This window comes from Halyomorpha halys, unplaced genomic scaffold (genome assembly GCF_000696795.3).
Source record: "Halyomorpha halys isolate HHAL.00 unplaced genomic scaffold, Hhal_1.1 Scaffold674.1, whole genome shotgun sequence".
NCBI lineage: Eukaryota > Metazoa > Arthropoda > Insecta > Hemiptera > Pentatomidae > Halyomorpha > Halyomorpha halys.
The window spans coordinates 573,800-596,056 of record NW_027106114.1 but is presented as its reverse complement, the minus strand read 5'-3'; the positions used below and the strand labels follow the sequence as shown (position 1 = coordinate 596,056).

Genomic DNA, 22,257 nt, shown 5'->3' with positions numbered 1-22,257 from the left:
TTAAATTCATTAAAACAAAAAATAAGTATTCCTGAGAATTAGAAGTCACTCATAACCGAACCCAGTAAGTCCAATTTTTATGAAAAATAATATTATTTTTATAACACATTTTTTTGTAATACTAGGAGTTTATTGTTTATTTTATTTTATTTGTTTAATGTTTTAATATAATTAAATTTGTTTAGCATGAGGAAAGCTTATTTGATCATATTATTTTACTTTTTTTTTATTCTTTTGGTTGTTTTGGTTTTTAATACATGAGTAATCAACCCCATAATTTTGGTAAATCATATATTATTTTCTAATATACATTTTTCTTATTCTTGCATTATTTTTATTTTTCTTATTCTACCTTGGTCCAAAGAATTAATTTGTTTTAAAGTTTTTATAGAAATAAAGTAGCTACAACTATTTTGTTATATGGTGACAATAAACAATTCTATAAAAATGTTTTAATACTTTAATTACTAATGGTGAATTAAATTGTTATGATGTTTTATAATGGATCATACTAATCCTGTTTTGGTAATCTTCAGTTAACTGCACACCTGAAACACAATTTCTAATCGTTTCATTTTTTACTTCTCAACAGTAGTTGTTAAACTCATTACAACAATTTCTATTATGTTTCTATAAGAATTAGTTTGAGATTGTGTTTATACCTAGCATCCAATTAATACCCATCTCAACTTTTGTAATGACTTTTAGCCCTAGTCTATTGTATTTTTTTCCAGAAAAGTTTTGGAGAAGTTCTGAAATATTACTCATTTATGTTTTTTTGGGGGGGTTACTGATAACTGATTTCAAGTTTTTGTCCACCAATTTTGTCCAGAAATATAAAAAGAAATGAATTTTGATTAATTGGATATTAATTTTTTTTTTATATTTCAAAAAAGTATTTGAGCTTACAAAGTTGAAATCGTAATTATTACCATAACAAGTATAAATGAGCAAATTTTCTGGACATCTCTAAAACATTTCAACAAGTTCCCTTTCTGATCCTAATTTACCTGAACTCCATTAGACTAAGAGTGGTTGCTCCAAAACCATACAAGGAAAAAAAATTATTGTGCAAAAAAGCAAAGAATTTACTCTTAATTTAGTATTGGTTGATATTATTCAAAAATGCAAAATTTTCATGCTATGGGAGAAAAGTTGGAAAATGATCAAGATTGTGTTTTTTTTTTTTTTTTTTCATATTTACTGGAAATATAAGAAATTTACAATCATTAACTTCTCCTCCCTTCATCCTCCAAAAATGAATAAATAAAATAAAAAAGAGCAAACTTTCAGAACTTTAGATTTATGCGATGATGTCCTAATTTAATGCATTAATTTTTTCCCCACTGATAGCCAATCTACCTCTATAATGGTCATTCATTCATTCATGGAATCTAAATTTAAATGATAATGAATAAGTAAGTTTATTTTCCCTCATAAATTAGAAGACAAGATTTGAAGTCGTACACAATCTTGTTTTATTAAAAGTTAATTGATATCTTTAAGGAAGCTACGAAAAGGAAAAAAAAATTGTTGGTGATCCAGTGCTTATATCATTGATTAGTATTTCTGCAGTTGATATTTGCAATTATTACTTCATTATTGTTAAATGTTGAAGTTTCACTATTATGATTTGTTTTCATATATATGTGAATATGAATGAATATATCTATATATTTTACATACTGATTAATTAAAATATGTTCTTTTTCAGATGGGCTTCAGGTTCTTCCAGTTTCACTCGTAAGAAGTTTCCTGTTTGGTTGAGTGAAAATAAAAATGTGTAATCTTGAAAATAAAAATTTAAACCAGCACATATGATGGATTCCAATGGGCTTCATAATTAATTATCCTGAAATCATATGAAAATAGTTTGATTAAACTTGAAATTTATGTGTCTGTATTTCATTTAACTGACAAGAAAAAGATTGTAAGTCAAAAAATTTCAAATTTTCCTTAATTCATGGAAATGACTGCTATTAGGCCAATAGTGCAAAAAAACTGCAGAAATATCAATTGGCAGAATGATTGCTTAACAAATTACAATTTTTTTGTTTATTTTTTAATAATAAAATCAAGTTCCATGCATTTTTAAAATTTGGTTTTTCTCCCTTGTGAAATTCTTTTCTGTCTGATTTACAGTCTTTCCCATTCCAATTCCTCAATCATCATTTTCTTCCATTCTCTATCAATAGAAGGACTATTTCATTTCAATCTTCATCAGACATAGTGGAGTTCAAGGATACTTAAACCTTAATAAAAACAATATAACTGATAAAACGGTTATTGTAGTAAACTAAAAATGATAATTATTATTTTAATCATGACAATGATCCCTGATTGGGTATGATAAGTATGACAATATGACATTTTAGACTTTATATTTTAGACTTGAAAATGGATAGAAAATTCTAAAACGTAATCTAGGTCAGCGGTTGCATATAGGGTGCCTGGAAAACTGGAGATGCATCAAGCATATGCTAGGATTGTTGCAAGCAAATGTCACATTGTACAAATATTTTGAAAAATAATAAGAAAAACAATTAAAATTAAATTAGAAAATGTACAGTCCATTCTAGCATTTACTTTTGTTTTCCCTTCCTACAAATTCAACCACCCTAAGGCTAATGGTGCTGACATTTTTATTTTTTTTAATCTCAAAAGGGCGCTGCGAACATTTTTTAGCCCAAGAAGGAAGCTGTGATATTCTTTCAGCCCAAGAAGGGTGCCATGGCAAAACAAGTTTGTGAACTGCTGGTCCAGGTATTAGAGTAATAGTGCAGAGGGTTTATTATTCTTCCTAAAAATTCAACATTTTTATGATTATAATTGCATCATTATGATTATATTATATAATGTATTATAAAGAGTGGAGCGGTGAAAAATAAAAATTTATTTATTTTCAACTTCCCCTGCCTTTTGAATAACACAGGTGTGCAGGAGCAGTTCAATGTTAGAAATGTATGCCTAGCTTTGAACTACTGCTAATAAAACAATAACAAGTTACATCATTAAATTGTTGTTCAGGCTTCTTCTATCTTTTATTCCTCTTCTATCCAATAGCCTTCCAGGATCAGGTCTTCTTTTCTAATCGAGGAACATTTAAAAAGAAGATTCTCACTACCCAGAATACTGGAGGATGTACTGTTAACAGATCCCAAAGAAGAAATCGACGATCCTGTCGCAGGTGAACTAATGGAGAAACCAAGAAGGCTCAACTGGTCTCTTCCGAGTGTTAAAGTGAGATGCAAAAATTCATTTTTTATTGTATACACGTTGCTCTGTGGCAAACTGTGAATATATTGATTGTACCGGCTTACAACGGTTTTATAACAGTCAGTCGTAGTTTAGCAGCTAGCCATTGTTTTGGTGTTTGTTCTCACTACAGTAAGAAAGTTTTATGTTATGTAACCGTAACTAATAAAACAGTAAGGACATTTTATTTCTGTACACCACCCTCGCATTCAACACCGAGAGGGCAAATTGTACCTAAATAGTATAAATAAGCTTAAGATTTTCATAATAGTTATCGCTTATTTAACTTCATTTACATATATTAACTCAAGCTTAAAAAAAAGAAAAATAAATTTCTGAAATAAAGGAGTTTAAAAAACTAAAATTCAACCATTACCGTCATTGTTATTAAGTTATTTAAAGATAATTATGTCATTAAATTTCATGTTTTCAAGTTTTTAATTTTATTTTAATTGATTTCTGATCAAAAACTTAGATGTACATCTTTTTCTTCAATTTTCACAACATTATTATTTTATAATTAATATATTATTACTGGAAATACCATGCAGAACAGCAAACTATGGGAATAATTAAAAGTTCAAAGAAATTGATAAATTTGGATAACAGTATTTCAGGAACTATTGGGTCTATTGAGACAGTTTTGGTCGAGAATAGCAGTAAAGCTATAATACTATAGCAGTAAGTAATAATACTTTGAAAATATATTTAGTAATTTTTATCATAAAATTATCCCTCATTGCTAAAATCACAAAAAAACTGAAAAAAAAAAATTCATATTGTATATATGTATATATAGTTGACCGTAAAAATTGATATATAGGAAGATGGTCAGGGTTGCGGCCACAAGTGAAACGAAAATAGTTAACAACTATTTTATTTTCCAACGTTTGTTTCCAACAAAAAAAAAAATCATGGTTTGTTTTTCAATGTATTTGGCACCCGATGTCGAAAACTTGGATTCAGAAAAAAAAAAATCAGAACTATGGTAAAAGTGGGTACTCTGTACCAAGCCCAAGAACTTATTTTGATGTTCCGTATTTTTTTTACTTACACTTACCTGCATATAAAATATGTAGTAAGGGAAAGTATTACGATCGCAAACAATTTCGAATTCCCGTTTTCGACGGAAATACACGTTTAGCATATCAAATGGAAGACTCCCTCTTTTCCATCATCGAATATAACAAAAAAATGTTAACCAAATATGACAGAACCCTTTTGTATAGAATGGTATCAGAAGAGATCGGTTGCTCACGGTTATTTTCGATTACCCAGTCGTTCTAAGCTAGTTGTGAAAAAAACATTTTCTCCTTTATTTAATTATAAATTTCGTTCGTGGCCCACATTTATCTATTTTTTAATAATACGAACGACGGGAGATGATTAATTACTTCAAAATAAAAAAAAAATAAAGGTACTTAAGAGGAAAAATCGGTACTTAATCGGTACCCTTCTAATCGGTACCCTTCTAATCGATACCCATTTAGCAAGTATTGGACGGCAAGTATCTGGATCACCGTACTATCAAATGGATATTATCGATATCACACAGTATCGGAAGTACCGAAAAATACTCACTCCCAAGCATGATTCTTCAAGCGGTTGTGCATTATTATCAGAAAAAAATGTTTCTTCAAATCATTAATATGCATACTGAATTCAACTGTATCTGTTTTTCATGCTTGGTTTGTAATGTGGAGATTCTATAGCTCATTTAGCATTCCTATGAAATAATTTGTGTTGCAACCAGACCCGTTTATTTTATAAACGTCACAAATTCGGAATTCATTACCATTCTAAATGTAATGATAAATTTTGCATAGGTTTTCACTCGCTTAGATCAATACAGTTTTTTTGTTTCTATGTCTAATATCTAGATTTACCTTCAGAGATTTGATTTTGCCAAAAAAGTAAAAATCGATAATTTTACAATTATTCCGTTTCTTGGAATAACGATTTAATTATCATCTTTGTTTAGGAACTTTTGGTTTTCATATCATATTTTTACCACGAATATTCTTTAATGTACCTTTGACTTAATCAATGATGATTTCTGGATGAATTTAATACCATAAACATAACGAGAAGGGATCATAAAATGGTGGAGTACGCTAATAAAACCGAAGGTAAAATTATTATAATTGTAAGAAGCGTTATTATTTTTAATATAATGTTTGTGATATTTTTCATGACCCAATAAATACATTCTACTTTTAATAAATATTAATTTATTTCTTCCCCTCCTCTATCTCTCACCCCCACCAAAAAATTCTTGAATATCATTAACAAAAACTCAGCAAAAAAATTTTAAAAGAGGCAAATTCACAAAAGTATGAACGAACAGTGTAAAACACAAAGCCGTATGTCCGGCTTATGCATCATTCACTAACTATGTAAGATTTGACGCAAAGGCATAGTAAGTACTTTTAAAGAAGACTTAAGCACCCAAGTTAACTAGAATGAAATGTAAATATAGGAGTCCTCCGTAAATTCCTACCTACTTTCTCATCATTCGTTCCTTTCTCATCGAAAGACTATTCCAAGTAAACCACAATGGTTCCTATTCATCCCTCTATTCTCAGTCCGCTGCTGTTCCTCAAGGTAGTATCCTTAGGTCCCATCCTCTACACCGTCTATTCAGCTGACATTCCAACCAATCCTAACACTATCCTCACCACGTATGCCGATGACAAATGTGTGCATGGAGGGTTAAGATAAATTCCAACAAATCTCATCAAATCACCTTTACCCTTCGTCATTAACCTACCGACTGCCCTACAGTTTTATTTAATAATCTTACTCTTACCCCTGTCGAACAGATCCGCTACTTTGGACTACATTTGAACAAACGATTAACCTGGAATCCTCACACAAGACTGGAAAAACAGGAAACTGCACGTCGAGTTCGACTATTACAGCACTTACTAGACAAACGGTCTAAACTTCCAACACATTACAAAAGACTGATCTACATGACTGTAATAAGGCCAATCTGGACATATGGAGTTGAGCTTTGGGGCTCCACTAAACCTTCAAATTCCTCTCGTATTCAATCCTTACAATCCAAAATCCTTCGTAAAATCTTCAATGCTCCTTACTTTGTCACAAATAAAGTCATACATAAAGACCTTAATGTTCCCTATGCCCGAACCAGATATCACTCCTTCCATGGATATGTATATTAATTTTTAAAAAAATGTTATTTGGAGAAAAACTTTTTTTTGTGTTCCTTACAGTTTGCTAAATGTGGTTTGAGGCTATAGTACAAGAGCCAGGAAGAAAACAAGGCAGTTATCTCACACCAATTTTTGATTACTTTAATGAAAACTATGTATAATTACTAGTCAAAATTGATGAGTCTACCAAGTATAGATAGGGGGAATAAAAAATGGCGGCTGTTTCAAAACCTTAAAAAAAACAATAATTTTTCTTTCGGAGCTCTATATCTTAAAAACAACCAACAACACTAGAAAATCTAAGAGAACATTATTTAAATAAGAGTAAATTTGCTGAAATATTAGCCCTAAAAGAGCTATTTACGTCCAATAGTTCTCGAGGTATAGCTTTTTAAAAACCAAAATTTCTTAAAAATCTGAAAGATTAGTAGTTAGCTTATTTATTTTGAGAAATCTATATCTCAGGAACTATGAGACGTACAGATGTCTATAAGCACTCTATCTAAAGCTAATTTAATGGACTATAAATAAGACCTTCTGACCTTTACATTCGTAGGTATAGTAGTTTTCATAATATTTGCTAAAATAAATTGATTTATAGTTGCTTGGACAATAAGTTTGATTTATGAAAAACTTCATTTCAGAAACCATTGGACGTACAGATGTCTGCCACCTTTCAAATTAAAGTTAAATTTAATTAAAGCTAGTTAAATTTACTACAAAATAGTTAATTATGTTTATCTTTGTAGGAGTAGTAGTTTTTATGATATTTGACAAAATAAACTCACAAAGTGTTAATTTATAGTTGTTCAAATAAAATGTTGGATTTTTGAAAAAAATATATCTCTAGATTCATAAGACGCACATATGTCTGCCAACACTTAACATAAAGGAAATTTAACTTACTATAAAGTAGTTTATGACACTTATCTTCGTAGGGGTTGTAGTTTTTATGATATTCACATATGAATATAAATTTGGCGAATGAAAATTTGTTCAAACAACTATAAATCAATTTATTTTAGCAAATTTCATGTAAACTATTACTCCTACGAAGATAAACATCATAAAATACTTTATATCTCATTAAACTAATTTGAGCGCTAATAGACAACAGTACGTCAAATGGTTTTTGAGATGTAGATTTTTCAAAATAAATTCACTAACTACTAATCTTTCAGTATGCCCCATACAACATTTTTATGAAATGTTGCTTTTAAAAAGCTATATCTCGAAAACTATTTAACGTAAATAACTATATTAGGGCTCATATTTTAGCAAATTCGCTCTTCTTTAAATGACGTTTCTAAAGTTTTCTTGTGTTGTTCCTACTTTTTGAGACATAGAGCTCCGAATGAAAAATTAGTTTTTTTGTCGCGTTGAAACAGCCGCCATTTTTTATTTCCCCTACCTGTACTTGGCAGACTCATCAATTTTGGCTAATAATTATACATAGTTTTCATTAAAGTAATCAAAAATTGGGGTGAGATAACTGGTTTTTTTCTCCTCTCGGGCTCTTGTACTACTTTTTTTTTTTCAAAAAACTTCGTCGTTATTATCAATATTCTTCTTCAAATATTTTTCACACATATTTTTGTTTTTCAATCCTTGAAAAAATAAATCAATGATCAAGAATACCCTATATTGATACCAATTTTGAATAATAGAAATATTTCGCATTAGGGATGAAATAAAATTGGAAGCAAAATATTGACATCATATTATCTATATCGATATTTTAACTAAATAATTACAAAGACTAAATATAAACCAATACCAATTTTAAATAATAGATATATCTCGCATTAGGAATGAAATAGAATTGGAAGCAAAATATTGATTTCATATTACCTGTATCAATATTTTAACTAAATAAGGATAAAGACTAAATATAAACCAATACCAATACCAAATACCAATCTTGAATAATAGAAATATCTCACAATAGAAATGGAATAATTGATAGCAAAGTATCGATATCAGATTACCTTTATAGATTTTTAACTGAATAAGAATTGAATTAAACGTATGTTACTTTTATTTGTGAAACAATTACTATAGAGTAATTACAATGTTTTTAATAGATTAGTAATTAACAAAAAACTATTTGATTAAAATTATACTGGTCAATACAATATTATTTGTTTACAGAATTCTGATATAAATATAAGATTAAAAACAAACGTATTGAACAACAAGAAATGTTAATAAGGAATGAAACTCAAAATGTAGAAAACCGTTCAAGTGGTAATGATTAATTACTTTGTTTATAAATAAATAATTGAATACATTTTTCGAATTATTTTATATTTAACATTAAGATTTAATAATTATAATTTGAATAATTTTTCCCTCAAATCCCACCAACTGTTTAATGGGTTTTGTTATTTGCCATTTTGTTTATTGCCATTGGAACTAAACATTCCTTAATGGGTTGAAAGCTAATTAATTAAATTTATTTCAAATTCATTGTATTTGACTGCTTTAATATATATTTTTGGCTATATCTAGTTAAATAAAAAAAAAATCGATTTCTTTTTACTACACTTAGGGGAAAATGTTCAATTTATGAAGAGCTGTATCTCACAATATATTGTTCTCAAATAGCTTATTTTGGCCTCAAGTCGGCTTTTTAAAAGAATCAGATAATCTATTTTGTCAAACAAAAGGTTTTGAAGTGATTTAGTAACATTGAAATTGTAGCAACACCGTTATATCTTAGTCTATGCAATGGATTATCTTCCTAAAGAGGCAGTAAGTTACAATATACATGGACTTTCTATTCCCACCATGACTGGAAGTGCATACCTTACTAAGTAAAGTTCCCATCCTGCTAGGATTTACGGCGATTACCCGTAAAACTAATCCTGTCAATTCATCTCTTCTCCAGCTTCCTAACCTATGAACATGCATTGTTGAGGCATTCTGATGTAGAGTACCTCACCTCTTAAATTGGTGCCATGACCTATTACAAAAAGCCACCTCGAACAAGATATATGGATATGTCACAGGGTTTTCTGAAACAAATTTTGGATGGTAGAATTGCTTTTAAAACTATGTTATCCAAGTTTGACGTAAATATTTTCATTAGTTAAATTTTTATATTTGTAAACTTATCAATTTTTGAACCATACAAAACCCGTAATGCGATCGGCATGACGTCACACCTTGCTACTACCATTATCCTGGTGCTATCTTTCTCTTGGTAGCGATGTTTTTCTGTTCATCAAATGGTCGGAAGTTCCTTAAATATGACATATAACATGCGCAGTTGAAGGATAAGTACTGTCTTGAACCTTTGAATAAATATTGGCCAACCAAGACAATAGTTATTTGGAATAATAATTTTGAAATAAATTAATAAATAATATCCTTAAGAAATTATTTTTTAAATAACTTATTTTATGGTTTTAAACGAATCTTAATCGTTAAATGGTTATTTTAAGAAATTAAGTTATATTCTGATTGATGAAATAATTATTTTGTCAAATAGCTTTTTCTGAATTATAATTTGAAATTGAAGTTAATTTTAGAAAGTCAAGATTAAATGTTATGACGGCAACTGTCATATAATTACCACTATTTGGCAGTTGCTGTTATGGCAGTAAAGTGTCGTAATTTTAACGGAGGCAGTAGCTTCACTGCCGCTATATTTACTGTCAACTATCACGCTAGAACCAGTGTTATAATATTGGTACAAGAGTAGTTACTGTCATGACGGCAACTGTTATTCATTTTATTCCGTAGCAATGGGTAAACAGTTGCTGCCATGGTTGTAAAATATTTCCATGTATTTTAATGTATCTCCACCATAAACAGATTTTAACCGTTTCAGAAACGCAGTTATTTTTGAGAATAATTATTTTTATTTTTATTGAAATAATGTGTTTAAACGTATTTGAGTAAGACAATTCTTTCATACCAAAAACTTTTACAGAGCAGTGCTTTTCAAAGTGACTGTAATTTATATGGATATTATTATTCATTAATTTTTTTTTTTTACTGATCTTGATTTTGAGTTTTATTATTATTTTGCTTATCACTTCTAAATAAAATATAGAAAGATCATTATTATGTTATTGGAAATCCACTAAAGTCGAATGAAATTATATAAATTACATTTCTTTTAAGTTCCTATTCAAATCCTTATAGAATGACAATTTTTATCATTCTTACTTTTCCTTTCGATAATTTTGGTAATACTTAGTTATGGATGATGAAAATGATTTTCTATTAATTCAAAATTAATTTTGACTGACATTTTATTTTTTAATTTTTTTTAGTTAAATAACTGACATTATTTTGCCATTTGTATGATGAGATTTTATTGTAAGAAATTTAGCAGTTTCCCACAGTTTAAAGGGACATTCAAACTCAGGTACAGGTGACAGGAAGGACAAATCATTATAGGGTCTGATTCAGGATCCTGTGAAGTGTGCAATTGTAATTACATCATTACACGTATAGCATGTCTTTACTAATTATCAGATTTGAATTAATTACTTTTAATTTCATACTTGAACACTAATGGAGTCCTCAACATCCATTTAAAAATAATAGTATAATTGATACTTGAAATCACATATAAGGTAGGAAAATTTTGCTCCAAGTATCTTCTTCCATCACACGAACTTGGTAGACGAGGACCACAATGTTGTCTAAAGGAACAGTTTTAGTTTTTGCTGCTATCAATTTAATGATGGTAAGTTCATAATTATAAATACAGGAGTTTTTTTTAAGAAGGAATTATTTCCTTTTGTTTAATATAAATTTTTGAATGAAAATACAAAATAATAGCAACTTACTGATATGTATTTGATTAGTTACTTTATTTAATCAAGATATTTTATTTATAACAAAAATGAATTGTAAAAATTTATTTTCATTTTTTCAATAATATTTTTTTCACCTTAAATAAATAGCAAATGAGGTGGAATTATAAACTCAAACAAATTTATTGACTGATTAAAAAAATAGATAGACAATTGAATCATGAAAATTTGTCGACAGTAATCAACTTATTTTATTATTTGGGAGATAAACTGTTATAATGAAAATTGCATAAAGTGATTTAAATAAAACAAAAAATCATTAAAAGTCTCTATTATGATGTTAACCACCCATATATATATATATATATTTCATATATATATATAAGGGAGATTAAATAAATTATTCTTTTGTGCTTTTTAATTTTATTTAAAAATTATATTAAATTATTTAATTAAATTATCCTTTTGTAGATTAATGTGTATAAATTAACACTTAAAGGGAAAAAACACCATACTTCTCCTTAATTCAATTAATTTTACTATTAAATATATTTAGAGGAGTTAAGTATGAGTTATTATTATTGACACACTTAGGAAAGTCAAATTATTTGATCTAAAACAATAGAGTTATATTATTTTAGTAACTATTGAATAAAATTGAATTACTGATTAATTTTTCTTGACATATTTCTAATTCCTTTTATTTTACTTACTTATTTGATAGGTGACAGCTTACAGAGAAGAACTGAAAAGGACAATTAGTGGCTGCCAAAATGGAGCTGAAGTTACTGATGGTAAATTATTGATGCTTTATTTTTATAAAGTAACAAAAATACCAAAATGATACTATGTATAGATATATTTGTGGGTGTGTATTTAAGGAAGGACTAACTTTAAATAATTATAAAATATTGAATGTTATTGTTTTCCCTAAAACATAGCTGTTCTTTAGGAAACAAGGAGGAAGTTATTAGGACTCTTATTGATAACAGCTTCAGAAAAGTTGTTTAAATCCAAGGCTTCACATGGCTTTTTTAATTTTTATTTTCTTATTAGAAACAGGTTCCTATTTGGCCAAATTGATTGTTCTTGAGTTTGATTAATTTAAATATAATCAAAATTATGATATAAAATTTTTAAATTACTATTTTCCATTTTTGAAAAAAAGGATTAGTATAAAAACTAAAGAATTTTCAGATGTTAAACCGTGCCTGTTAACTCTGTTGTGTTTTCCAAGAATATTTGAGGATAAATCCTTACTTCCCTAAATTCTTGATGAGCAAACATTTAGAAATAGTATTTCAGGGTTTTGAAATAAAATGAAAAACAATTATTGAGAGGAGGCAACAAGACAGGATATGCAGGCTCTAGGGTGCTTATCCCTACTTAAATAATTTCAAATTAGTCAGCTATTGATTCATAAGGTTCTTCAAAAATTAATAGGCCGAAACATGTTTTATTAAATCTAAAGAAAAAATAATATATCTAGAATTGAAATTCTGACTATAGGGCTTGACAAATTAGTACTTTGTAAAAAAGTTTATTTAGATCTTTTCAGAATAAAATCTATTTACAATGATATGTTATTACTAAATTATATATTAAAAAACAAACCTGCATTCCGATAACAGAAAAATGCAGCCACTTTGAACAAAACAGGAAATATATCAATAAAAAATTATAAATAATAAAATGAATTTAGGTGTTGATTCATTGTACAAGAAATGTAAATCTGCTTTTGTTTTTTCAGATGAACTTGAAGAGTTTGAAAAACCTCTTATTCCAAAGAATGATGAAGAAAAGGTTCATGTTTTATTTATTTATTTATTAATGTTATTTTGTAAATTACCTAAGTTCATGGTTTTACTAAAATAATTAATTACCATTTCAGTGTCTGATGGCATGTGTTTTCAAATCATTTGGTGTGGTAAGTAGTCAAGTTCATTCAATATCGATTCAATTATAGAAACACATAATTTACAATTATATTACCATTAAATATTTAGTGCCATTTGTTTGTTATAAATTTATAATATAAACTTTAGTAGCATATTACATCTGTTAGAATCTATAAAAAATTGTTAAGTATAATTCATATTTAATTATTTGCTATATTAATACTGCATAACCATGATAATTTCTGTGGAATGTCCAATTAGATAGTTGATGGAACATTTGATCCGAAACTAGCTTTAGCTGTAGCCAAGGATTTACTAAAAAGTGATCCTGAAAAAGTGAAGAAAATAACAGCAGTTGTTGAGCACTGTGGAGATGATAGTAAGGATTCTAATTGATTATTTTTTAAAAATATTAATGCTCATGATTAGATTTATTTGATTTTAAAATCTAATGTTTCCAGTTCCAAAGAAAATGGATAATGAATGTGAACTTGCTGGTGAAATAATGAAATGCTATGTAAAATGGGAGAAGGAGGTAATATATTTATTTCTCAATAAAATAATAAATAAATCATCCAAATTTCTCAGACAAAGAAATTGTTAATTTAATACAATAAATATTATATACAATTTTCCAAAATTCGGTGACATAGCCATAATTCAAACATTATACTATAGTATAATCAAAGCCTCTGTATCGCTTACCTTACTCGGTATTACTTTATGCTATAAAATTGATGGTTTACTCACCATTTCAGCTTAGTTTTCAGTTTCTATTACAGAAACTCATTTATAGGAGGCTTTGTTTTTATTTTTTAATTCACCCTCTACCTCACCATTTCTAGTATACAGGGTGGTTATTATACAACTCACCAACCAATTCTAGCCAGAGAAGGATAATCACATTTTCATTCACAAAATAAAAACCTGTTTGTTTCGGTTGCTGAGTTCAACCTCAACATACTTGGCTACCATGGCCTCAAGGGAGGAGACCTTTAATAAGAGTTACTTTCTAAGCTCACTTCAACATCTCTAATTTTCTAAATCAAACCTGTCCAACCTTTGTCAAAATTTAAAACTCTTATGTTCACTAATTTCTCAAAAGATCTTTGTGATGTTATAATCTTTTTTAGAATAATAGTGCAAAAGTACACAAATTCAAAGCTTGAATTTATTTAAATTTTGTTAAATTTAAGTAAGCATAACTGTTTCCCAAATAAATATATAATTTATAAGGAATGAGAAAGATTTGACCAACATATCTTCATTTACAAACTTCTTTTAGAGAGTAATAAAAGAGATTTTGTTTAAGCACTAACATGATTTTATTAATTTTTATAGATATTAAAATTAATAATAACTGAATTGTTCCAGGTGGGCCTTGCTTAAAATGAATTAGTTCTCAAGAATTCTTGACTAGGAATTCCTGATTGATAGCTTGTTACTCTCAAAGAATGTAAAACTTATAGACCTTGCTAGTTTAATATAATATACTTTTAAACAAATTAACTTTTATTTATTTTGACCAGTTTTCTGTTCAATCTATACAATAATTATAAATTTACCAAGACATTTATTATCATGTATATGTTACTTTAAGTACTTAATGAAATTCTACTATTTATTATTGAAATGTAAAATAAAAATTATACTAACACAAGCACTCACTTGGTTTGATCAGCCAGAAGAAGAATAAATTGTACTTCACACTGTATTACAATTAATTTTTTCATAATTGAATGAAACCATCATTACCATATCTGGCAGTAAAAAATTATAATATTTTGTTCTTGAATCCAACATCAAAACTGTATATATATTGACACAATAGAGTTATGTTGTATGCAATAAACACATAACAACACAGTTCAACAAAATTTCAATAAAACTTCAGGAAGAATAACTTCAGTTTGTAACATTTTTCAGTTGGCATTGATGATAGTTAATAAATATATTTTTGTAATACAGCAACTTTTTATAGTACTTCAGCATAAAAATTAAGTTTATAGCAGTTTGAAAATTTGATTTTTATAAACATATTAGAATAAAAATATTGATTTCAGCCCATAAATTGAATATTCTGTTTCAAGATTAATTGATGGTATTATGGGAACGAATGAGTGGGGAGTGCTTTGAAACTATCCTTTGACTCAGAATATATGTTTTTCTTTGCAATCTGAGGAAGTTCATGGTTAGTAATTAGCAGGGAAGTTACAAGGGAGTGAAAAGCGGTTAGATAGACATTTGTGAAGTTGGAATCCCATCTTCTAAATTTTTAAAAAATATATTAGAGTTCTAGTAGCTTCCATAAGAATCCTAGAGTTCTCAATTATTTACAGAAAGTTCTTTTGTTTAAGATATGAAGTATACCAGAAGATACGGGCAGCTAACTTCACCTTTTGTGCAACTTTGTTACCCTATAACTCTTTTGCTATCAAGAGAGTTGCTAAGAGCTCTAGTATTCTCAATAATTTTAAGAAACATTTCTGTTGTTTAAGCCATAAAAAATATGTGAGACTTTTGTGCAACATTGACGATCTATTACTCTTTTCCAACATTAGTGATTTGTTTAATAAGAATTTTGTCATAGTTTAGGCAATTTCTTTTAATGTATAAAAACGATTCCTGATCACCTTTTGTGCAAATTTGAAACCCTATAACTCTTTTGCTATCAACTTTAGAACTTTGATTATCATGCATAATTGTTAGAACTTGGAAGGCTAACAGAACTTCCAAAAAATGACGAAATGTTTTCATACTAAGAGGTGATGAAAATTAAAAATTCTTCGAGTTCCGGTATCCCCTATAAGAGTTCTAGTATTCTCAATAATTTTAAGAAACATTTCTGTTGTTTAAGACTTAAAAAATATGTGAAACTTTGACAATCTATCTCTCTTTTACAACATTAGGGATTTGTTTAATAAGAATTTTGTCTTAGTTTAGGTAATTTCTTTTAATGTCTAAAAATTCCTGATCAAGTTGCATGCATTACTGAAAAAAAAAATGTAAGAGCTCATGATTATTGACTATGTTGATCAATATTGTCAAAATACTTTGGCCCAATCTGTTTAGAATTCTGGTAACTTTCCTGAGAGTTTTAAAAATAATTCCTACTAAACAAATCCCCAGTGTTGATAGCAAAAAAAGGTATAGTTGTCAAAGTTGCAAATGTTTGAGAAATTAAAAAATTATTTGTTGAAATATTTTGTCGATAATGATCAATTCTGTTTTGAGTTCAGGTAGCCTACTTCCTTTTCCCCCTCCTCCAAGAGTTCTAAAAATTATCCTTATTTAACAAATCCCTAATATTGGATTTGAGACTAAATAGAAAATATTAATTATGAGAGATAGTTGACCGTGGATGATAAATGAGGAGAAGATGGTTGGCGCTCGATCTTCCAGCGAACAGCCCTGAAGAAGGCTAGAAACTCTAGCCGAAACGTCGGCACATTAAAATAAGTTAATCATACTTATTTGTGTTTTTCATTGACCGCACCCCCAACCATCTTCTCCTCAGAAAATATTAATGTTTCCAATTAACTCTCAGCTCAGACTATTTTATGTTTTGGGAATTATGTAAAAATGTTAATACTGAAAAGTGTTCCTCTGAATCATTTTTAAAGAGATGGAGCTTGTTTTATTGATGCAAAAGATTATTTCAGTTAGAGTGTAATTTTTTCTCCAGTATTCAAAATTTGTTATTACTTTACTTTTATGAGGTAAAACATTATTTAGACTTTTTTAATAGTAACATTTTTACTACTCATCTTCAAATAAGTATGCTTTAGTAAAAGAATGAATTCATAAAATTATTAAAACCAAATTCATTTGCAAAAATTAATAAAAACTGTAGGAACAATATTATTTATTAAATATTTTATTATTGTAATTTGTACTAGAAAAAATTAATTTTTGAACTCTTATCTAATCCCAATCAATGAATATAAATGTCTTTGGTCTATATAAATGTCTAATAAATATAAAAATCTTTGGCGAACTGCCTGAAGTCAAATCAGAACACTTTGGAAACCTTTATGACAGATATTTATTTTACACTTTTTTTTCCTTGAGAAAAATCAATAACCAACCTTAGCACATCAAAGAAGCATAAACTACTTTATATAATTTAAACTATTCTACAGAATAGAATGATAATTAGACTAAATTTATAATAAAAAACTGATATAAAAACATTATTTATTAAGGTTTGCACAATATTTGTGTCTACTAACCACCTAATTGAAAAAGCACAAATGTGACTGGTGGTAAATTAATGGAAACTGTTGGCGGTGAAATACTAATTAAACTCCCTGTCTTAGCTAGTTTTTTAGACTTGAATGCTGACAAACATTTCATAAAAAAATATGATGTTTCACACACATCATTTAATTGATTTGCTGAAAAAAATAAAATATTTTTTTAGGAATTAAAAATTATAATTAGAGTAAAAATTATAAATAATAATAAATTTCTGAATTTTGATGATACATTTTTATTGATTAATAAGTTTTAATAATTAAACTTATCCAAAAAAGTAGTTTAATAAACATTTCTCAACTACTCTATTTCTAGTGTAAATTTTTTACATTTGCACAACAATAATTTTTCACATACCTGAATGACTACATCTTTTGATATCCCCAATTCTTAATGGTTCCTCTTGGGGGTTTGTAAGCTCCTTTGCTATTTGTTCAACTTTTCTTGAGCTTATCTTTCCCCGAGAGTTAATCTAGAAAATAAATGAAAATCTATTAAATCATTTATTTTTTAATAATTTATTTATTGTTATTTACAAATGTTTACATATATATATATATATACATCAATTAAATTTGTTGCAAGTGATATAATGACATGATACAAACATGTGGAGAATCTACCCATTGATAGAACTCCAAAAACATTTATAGATGAGAATATCTCGAGGCCATCTTCTTTTCAGATGCCTAGGAGGACTATAAGGTAATGAAGGAGAAGCCAGGTTAGAAACGAGTTGGTTTGCTTGGTTGAGAAGTTTATCATGGAAAGATTGGTATCTGGTTCTGGCCAAATCGGCAACCTATGGGGTATTAAGGTTCTGATGGATGATTTGATTTGTGACAAAGTAAGGAGCATTAAGGATTAGATATATCTCAAAATTAAGGATATCAGGGTATAATAGTGGGAATATGGGACATAAAAAATTTAGGTGAAAACAAGACAGTTATATATTTTTTAGGTAGCAAAATATTTTTGGGTAGCAAAATAGCTTATTGAGGCTTTAATAATTAATGTTGTGACAACATGTCATATTTTAGGGATTGAAATCTATTAAAGGTTAACTTATGTAATCATAAATTAAATCATTGGATGTACTTCGTGATAGTTGCATTTCTACATGTGTATTATGTTGCTCATTCTGAGTCAGAATGGACCAGTGTAGTACATATAAGTCTTTTAGGAGTGAGTAAATCCTCTTTCAGTGGAGTAAATTTATGATGGTAGCTAAGATAAATTTGTGACAGCTTTTTTTTCAAAGTTTAGAGAGCTCTTGAGGTCAATATGGGACCAAATGTGATTTTCAAATTCTAGATATGTATTTATAAATATATAAATATATAAGGTGTAATCAAACTATCTACTTTAACAGTCTATAGAGAAACTGGCTCCTCAACTACTGATGTTCGGCATTAATTTTGATAAACTTGATGTGACTCTATAGGTGTTAAAATTGATATCTTTGATTGCTAAGCCTAAAATTTTGATAAAGAACATGATGGTTTAGCATAGTATTATTGAAACATCTCCAAATTGTGTGTTTTAATGATGACAATCAAGAAAAGAGCAGAACCAAACATTCCTCAATGATTAGCCAACATTTCATTACAAGTATATACCTATACCTTTACTATTGGTTTATTAGGTTATAAAATTCAGCATGGTGTTTGTACTTACTATAGATACAGATTTCATCACACATGCCCCATAGCACTGAAAAAATGTAAATATAAATGTCAATTAACTATTTTTTCTTCGTTAGTAACAAATTTATGGAATCATTAAAAATTTTATTCCAGAATTAAGTATGAAATTAAATGTTTATATATAATACAAGTTTTGATCACTTCTTTTTTAATACCTTTCCTTCCTTTGTTTGGGGTAGCCTGAACTGTCGATAATTATTTACTTCACCTAAAACAACAGTGTATTTTATCATTAATTTATATTTTTATAAATCCTGTGGTTTAATTTTTAATACATTATAAAATATTCTATTGCTTTGTTTTAAAAATAAGGTTTCAATCCAAACGAAAGAGATAAAATACTTTAAAGAAGAATATGTGAGGTACCCAGAGGGCTTATCTGAGAACGAATTGAATAGTAAGAACCTGTAAAAAATCGCATCACTGCTTTTAAAAAAGCTGTTAAAGATGAGTATCAAGGATAATATAAATATTTTGTTTTAATGAGGCTAATTTTATATCCACACCTATAACTCAGTATCTGATATTAAATGGATATCAGAAAAAAAATTCACATCAAGCTTGAGTAAGAAAAAGAAGTACATTCTAAGAGATCTCTCAACTAACTCTTTTTCATTCTTCATTGCCTGTTTCATTCCTGTGCCCATAATTTGTTGGTAAGTCAGTGAAGTTTTTCATGAAATCGTTAATAAGAATTTGAAATGTAATCTTGCAACATGGGCACATAAGTCTACATGTTCTGGTTTATTACTAGCTAACCAGGATGATTGAGTTATGAGTCTTCATATTTGGTTGTAAAATCTATATTTTTTTGAACAGTCTATAACTAACTAGTAAATATGCGAGGTATAGGTTCAAATTGGTATGGTTCAGATGGCATTGTGAAAGTTTTTGATATGTGATTTTCATGTATACAACAAATTAATATTTTTTATTTATTTATTTACTTTTTTTTTGTGATATATTAAATTTTTAATGATTTCGGCAAATTAACCTTTTTTTGTTAAATATAACATAACTCAATCAAAAATTTTGACAGGCTTGAGGCTTATTGAAGTTTTCTTATTTAGTAAATACTTCACAAATTGATGTGAAGTATTAACTAAAACAAAATTGAGTTGAAAACTAAACTAAGCAATTTTATATTTCAAAAAAATGATGCTTTAACAAAATCATGAAAAATAGCATATTAACTTATGTCTTAATATCACAGAATGATTTTCTTTTTTAAATTTTGTTAACTTTAAAAATTATTCCAGATCTCTTTAAAATTGGAAAAAGAAATTTTTGAATGGAAGTTAATTATTTCTGAGATACAGATTAAATAAAAGCAATTTACTCTGTCTCTGTAAAAATTTGACAACCCAAAAAGTTGGAAAATTTGCGATTTGAGAACCTGCTTCTGACAGCATAAATTGTGGTAAAACAATTGATTCAAACAATAACTTTGGAGTTAAGACATATGCATGTTGTTGATACATTATTGAGTTAAATTAGAAAATCAATTTATTGTTGTCAAGTTTCAACATTCGGAACACATAATGAGAAGTTCAAATCCAAGTGCCTTGGAAAATTAGAATATTTTATGATATAGTTAGAAAAACTGGGGAAAACTGTAAGGAAATTTTAGATTTTGTCCAACACCCCTACCTTTAACAAATTTTTGTATCAACATTATTTCCCTGAAGATAAGATAAAATGGGAAAAGATGCATTCCTTAAATCTTAGTTTCTATCATGATAAGATCACATAGCATAACCTTAAAAAATGTTAAAAATAATTAAACAAAATTTAACTTACTTTCTATAACATTAGTTTCAATTTCACAATTTTTTTCATTCATTTCAGCCTTTATCTGGAATAAGAACAATATTAAATTTGTAGTGATAGAAATACTCATTTTTTAGACTATAATTAATACAAAATATTTTAAAATATGTAGTTTATTTTTTATTGTTAAATTTTTAATTTATATTAAATTCACAAAGATTAACTGTATGAATAGTTTCACAATCAAAATCAAAGAAGCATGAAAAATATAGCGTAATTGTAGAGTTTTAAAATATTATTGTTGATTATGATGTTATTTAATGTATAAACAAAAAATTGCTTTTTTATAATGAATAAGTCTAGCAGAAAACATAATGGTAATTGCATTTTTTTTTTCTGTTACCGTAAGTTTAGACGAACAATTATATAAGAGTATTTTTTTCTGTAACGTGCAATAGAATAGATTAATATTTTCTATAATATTTTTTTTAATTCTGAAACATAAAATTGAGAATAGTAATCACTATGATGTTACCTGTGAAATAGACACTACTAGGAGAACTATCAGATGGTTTTTTTTCATGGTGAGCTTGGCGAATTGTATTCCTAATTTCCAGCATTGTGAATGAATTATCAACTGATTTGTATATATACCAATATATGGATTACATCCTGTCCTGATTACTGGAATAATTACATTAAAGCATTGTGATACTCAAGGTAACATCTATTTCCTATTGATGTACTTTTTTCCTTCTGGTTTTTAGGGCATTGATACAGTGCAGAGGACTGATATCCTGAATTTGAATAGTATTTACTTTATTTGCAGAAAAAGTAAATACTAATCTTAAAATAAAAACAAATGTAAAGATTTGGAGTAAATGTTTTTATCTACGTCAATAGTTAGGGAATTATAAATAAAATCTTGAGTAATGTTATTAAAAAAGTATAAATGTTAATAAGTTATACAATTAATTTGATTGAGTAATTTTTCTTATTTCTTATTAAATAGTTTTATTTATTAAGATAAACTATCTCTTACTATATAGTAATTGTTTCATTATTTTTCTATATCTTTGTGATTCCTCTTCACTGTATACTTACTTAACTTAAAATGTTAATTTTTTTTCTAAAGGTGCAAAGATTAATTAATTACAATTTTTATTTCATGACATTCATTATCAAGCTTCTCACATAGTTTATGTGATAGTTGATAGTGTAATTAATCTAAAATTAAACGTTTTAAAAAGTAATGAAGTTGCTAAAATATTGGGTGATTTTTACTTGTAATTAATGACCTGGGCAGAATAGCCTGCAAAATATTTTTAAATTTGGAAGTGAGGTGTAAATTTATATTTAAGATTGTCCTTTAGGATGGCCGAAATGTTAGACTGTTGATACAATAAAGAGTGTATTATAT

The 22,257-nt window shown here is 27.7% G+C and overlaps 3 protein-coding genes across 3 annotated transcripts in view; 2 read left to right on the top strand and 1 right to left on the bottom strand.

Moving 5' to 3' along the window:
- LOC106685257 (Odorant-binding protein 19b) overlaps positions 1 to 2,097 on the top strand; it is a 5,949-nt gene extending 3,852 nt beyond the window's left edge. Inside the window, exon 7 of the mRNA XM_014427821.3 lies at positions 1,715 to 2,097. Coding sequence (XP_014283307.3) covers positions 1,715 to 1,747 — 33 coding nt within the window. The 3' untranslated portion in view covers positions 1,748 to 2,097. The remainder of the gene's footprint in view (positions 1 to 1,714) is intronic.
- Positions 2,098 to 10,983: 8,886 nt separating this feature from the next.
- Positions 10,984 to 14,609, top strand: LOC106685262 (general odorant-binding protein 28a). The gene is made up of 7 exons (XM_014427829.3): positions 10,984 to 11,136; positions 11,931 to 12,000; positions 12,957 to 13,009; positions 13,098 to 13,133; positions 13,366 to 13,483; positions 13,566 to 13,639; positions 14,479 to 14,609. Exons 1-7 carry the CDS (start codon positions 11,086 to 11,088, stop codon positions 14,491 to 14,493), a joined length of 417 nt encoding a protein of 138 aa, XP_014283315.1. The 5' UTR covers positions 10,984 to 11,085; the 3' UTR covers positions 14,494 to 14,609.
- A 2,675-nt stretch (positions 14,610 to 17,284) lies between these two features.
- Positions 17,285 to 21,597, bottom strand: LOC106685253 (general odorant-binding protein 19d). The gene is made up of 6 exons (XM_014427816.3): positions 21,373 to 21,597; positions 20,868 to 20,922; positions 19,223 to 19,275; positions 19,039 to 19,074; positions 17,719 to 17,833; positions 17,285 to 17,501 (listed from the first exon to the last, which is right to left on the bottom strand). The coding sequence occupies exons 1-6, from the start codon at positions 21,418 to 21,420 to the stop codon at positions 17,332 to 17,334; spliced, it is 477 nt and encodes a 158-aa protein (XP_014283302.2). The 5' UTR covers positions 21,421 to 21,597; the 3' UTR covers positions 17,285 to 17,331.
- Positions 21,598 to 22,257: the final 660 nt, after the last annotated feature.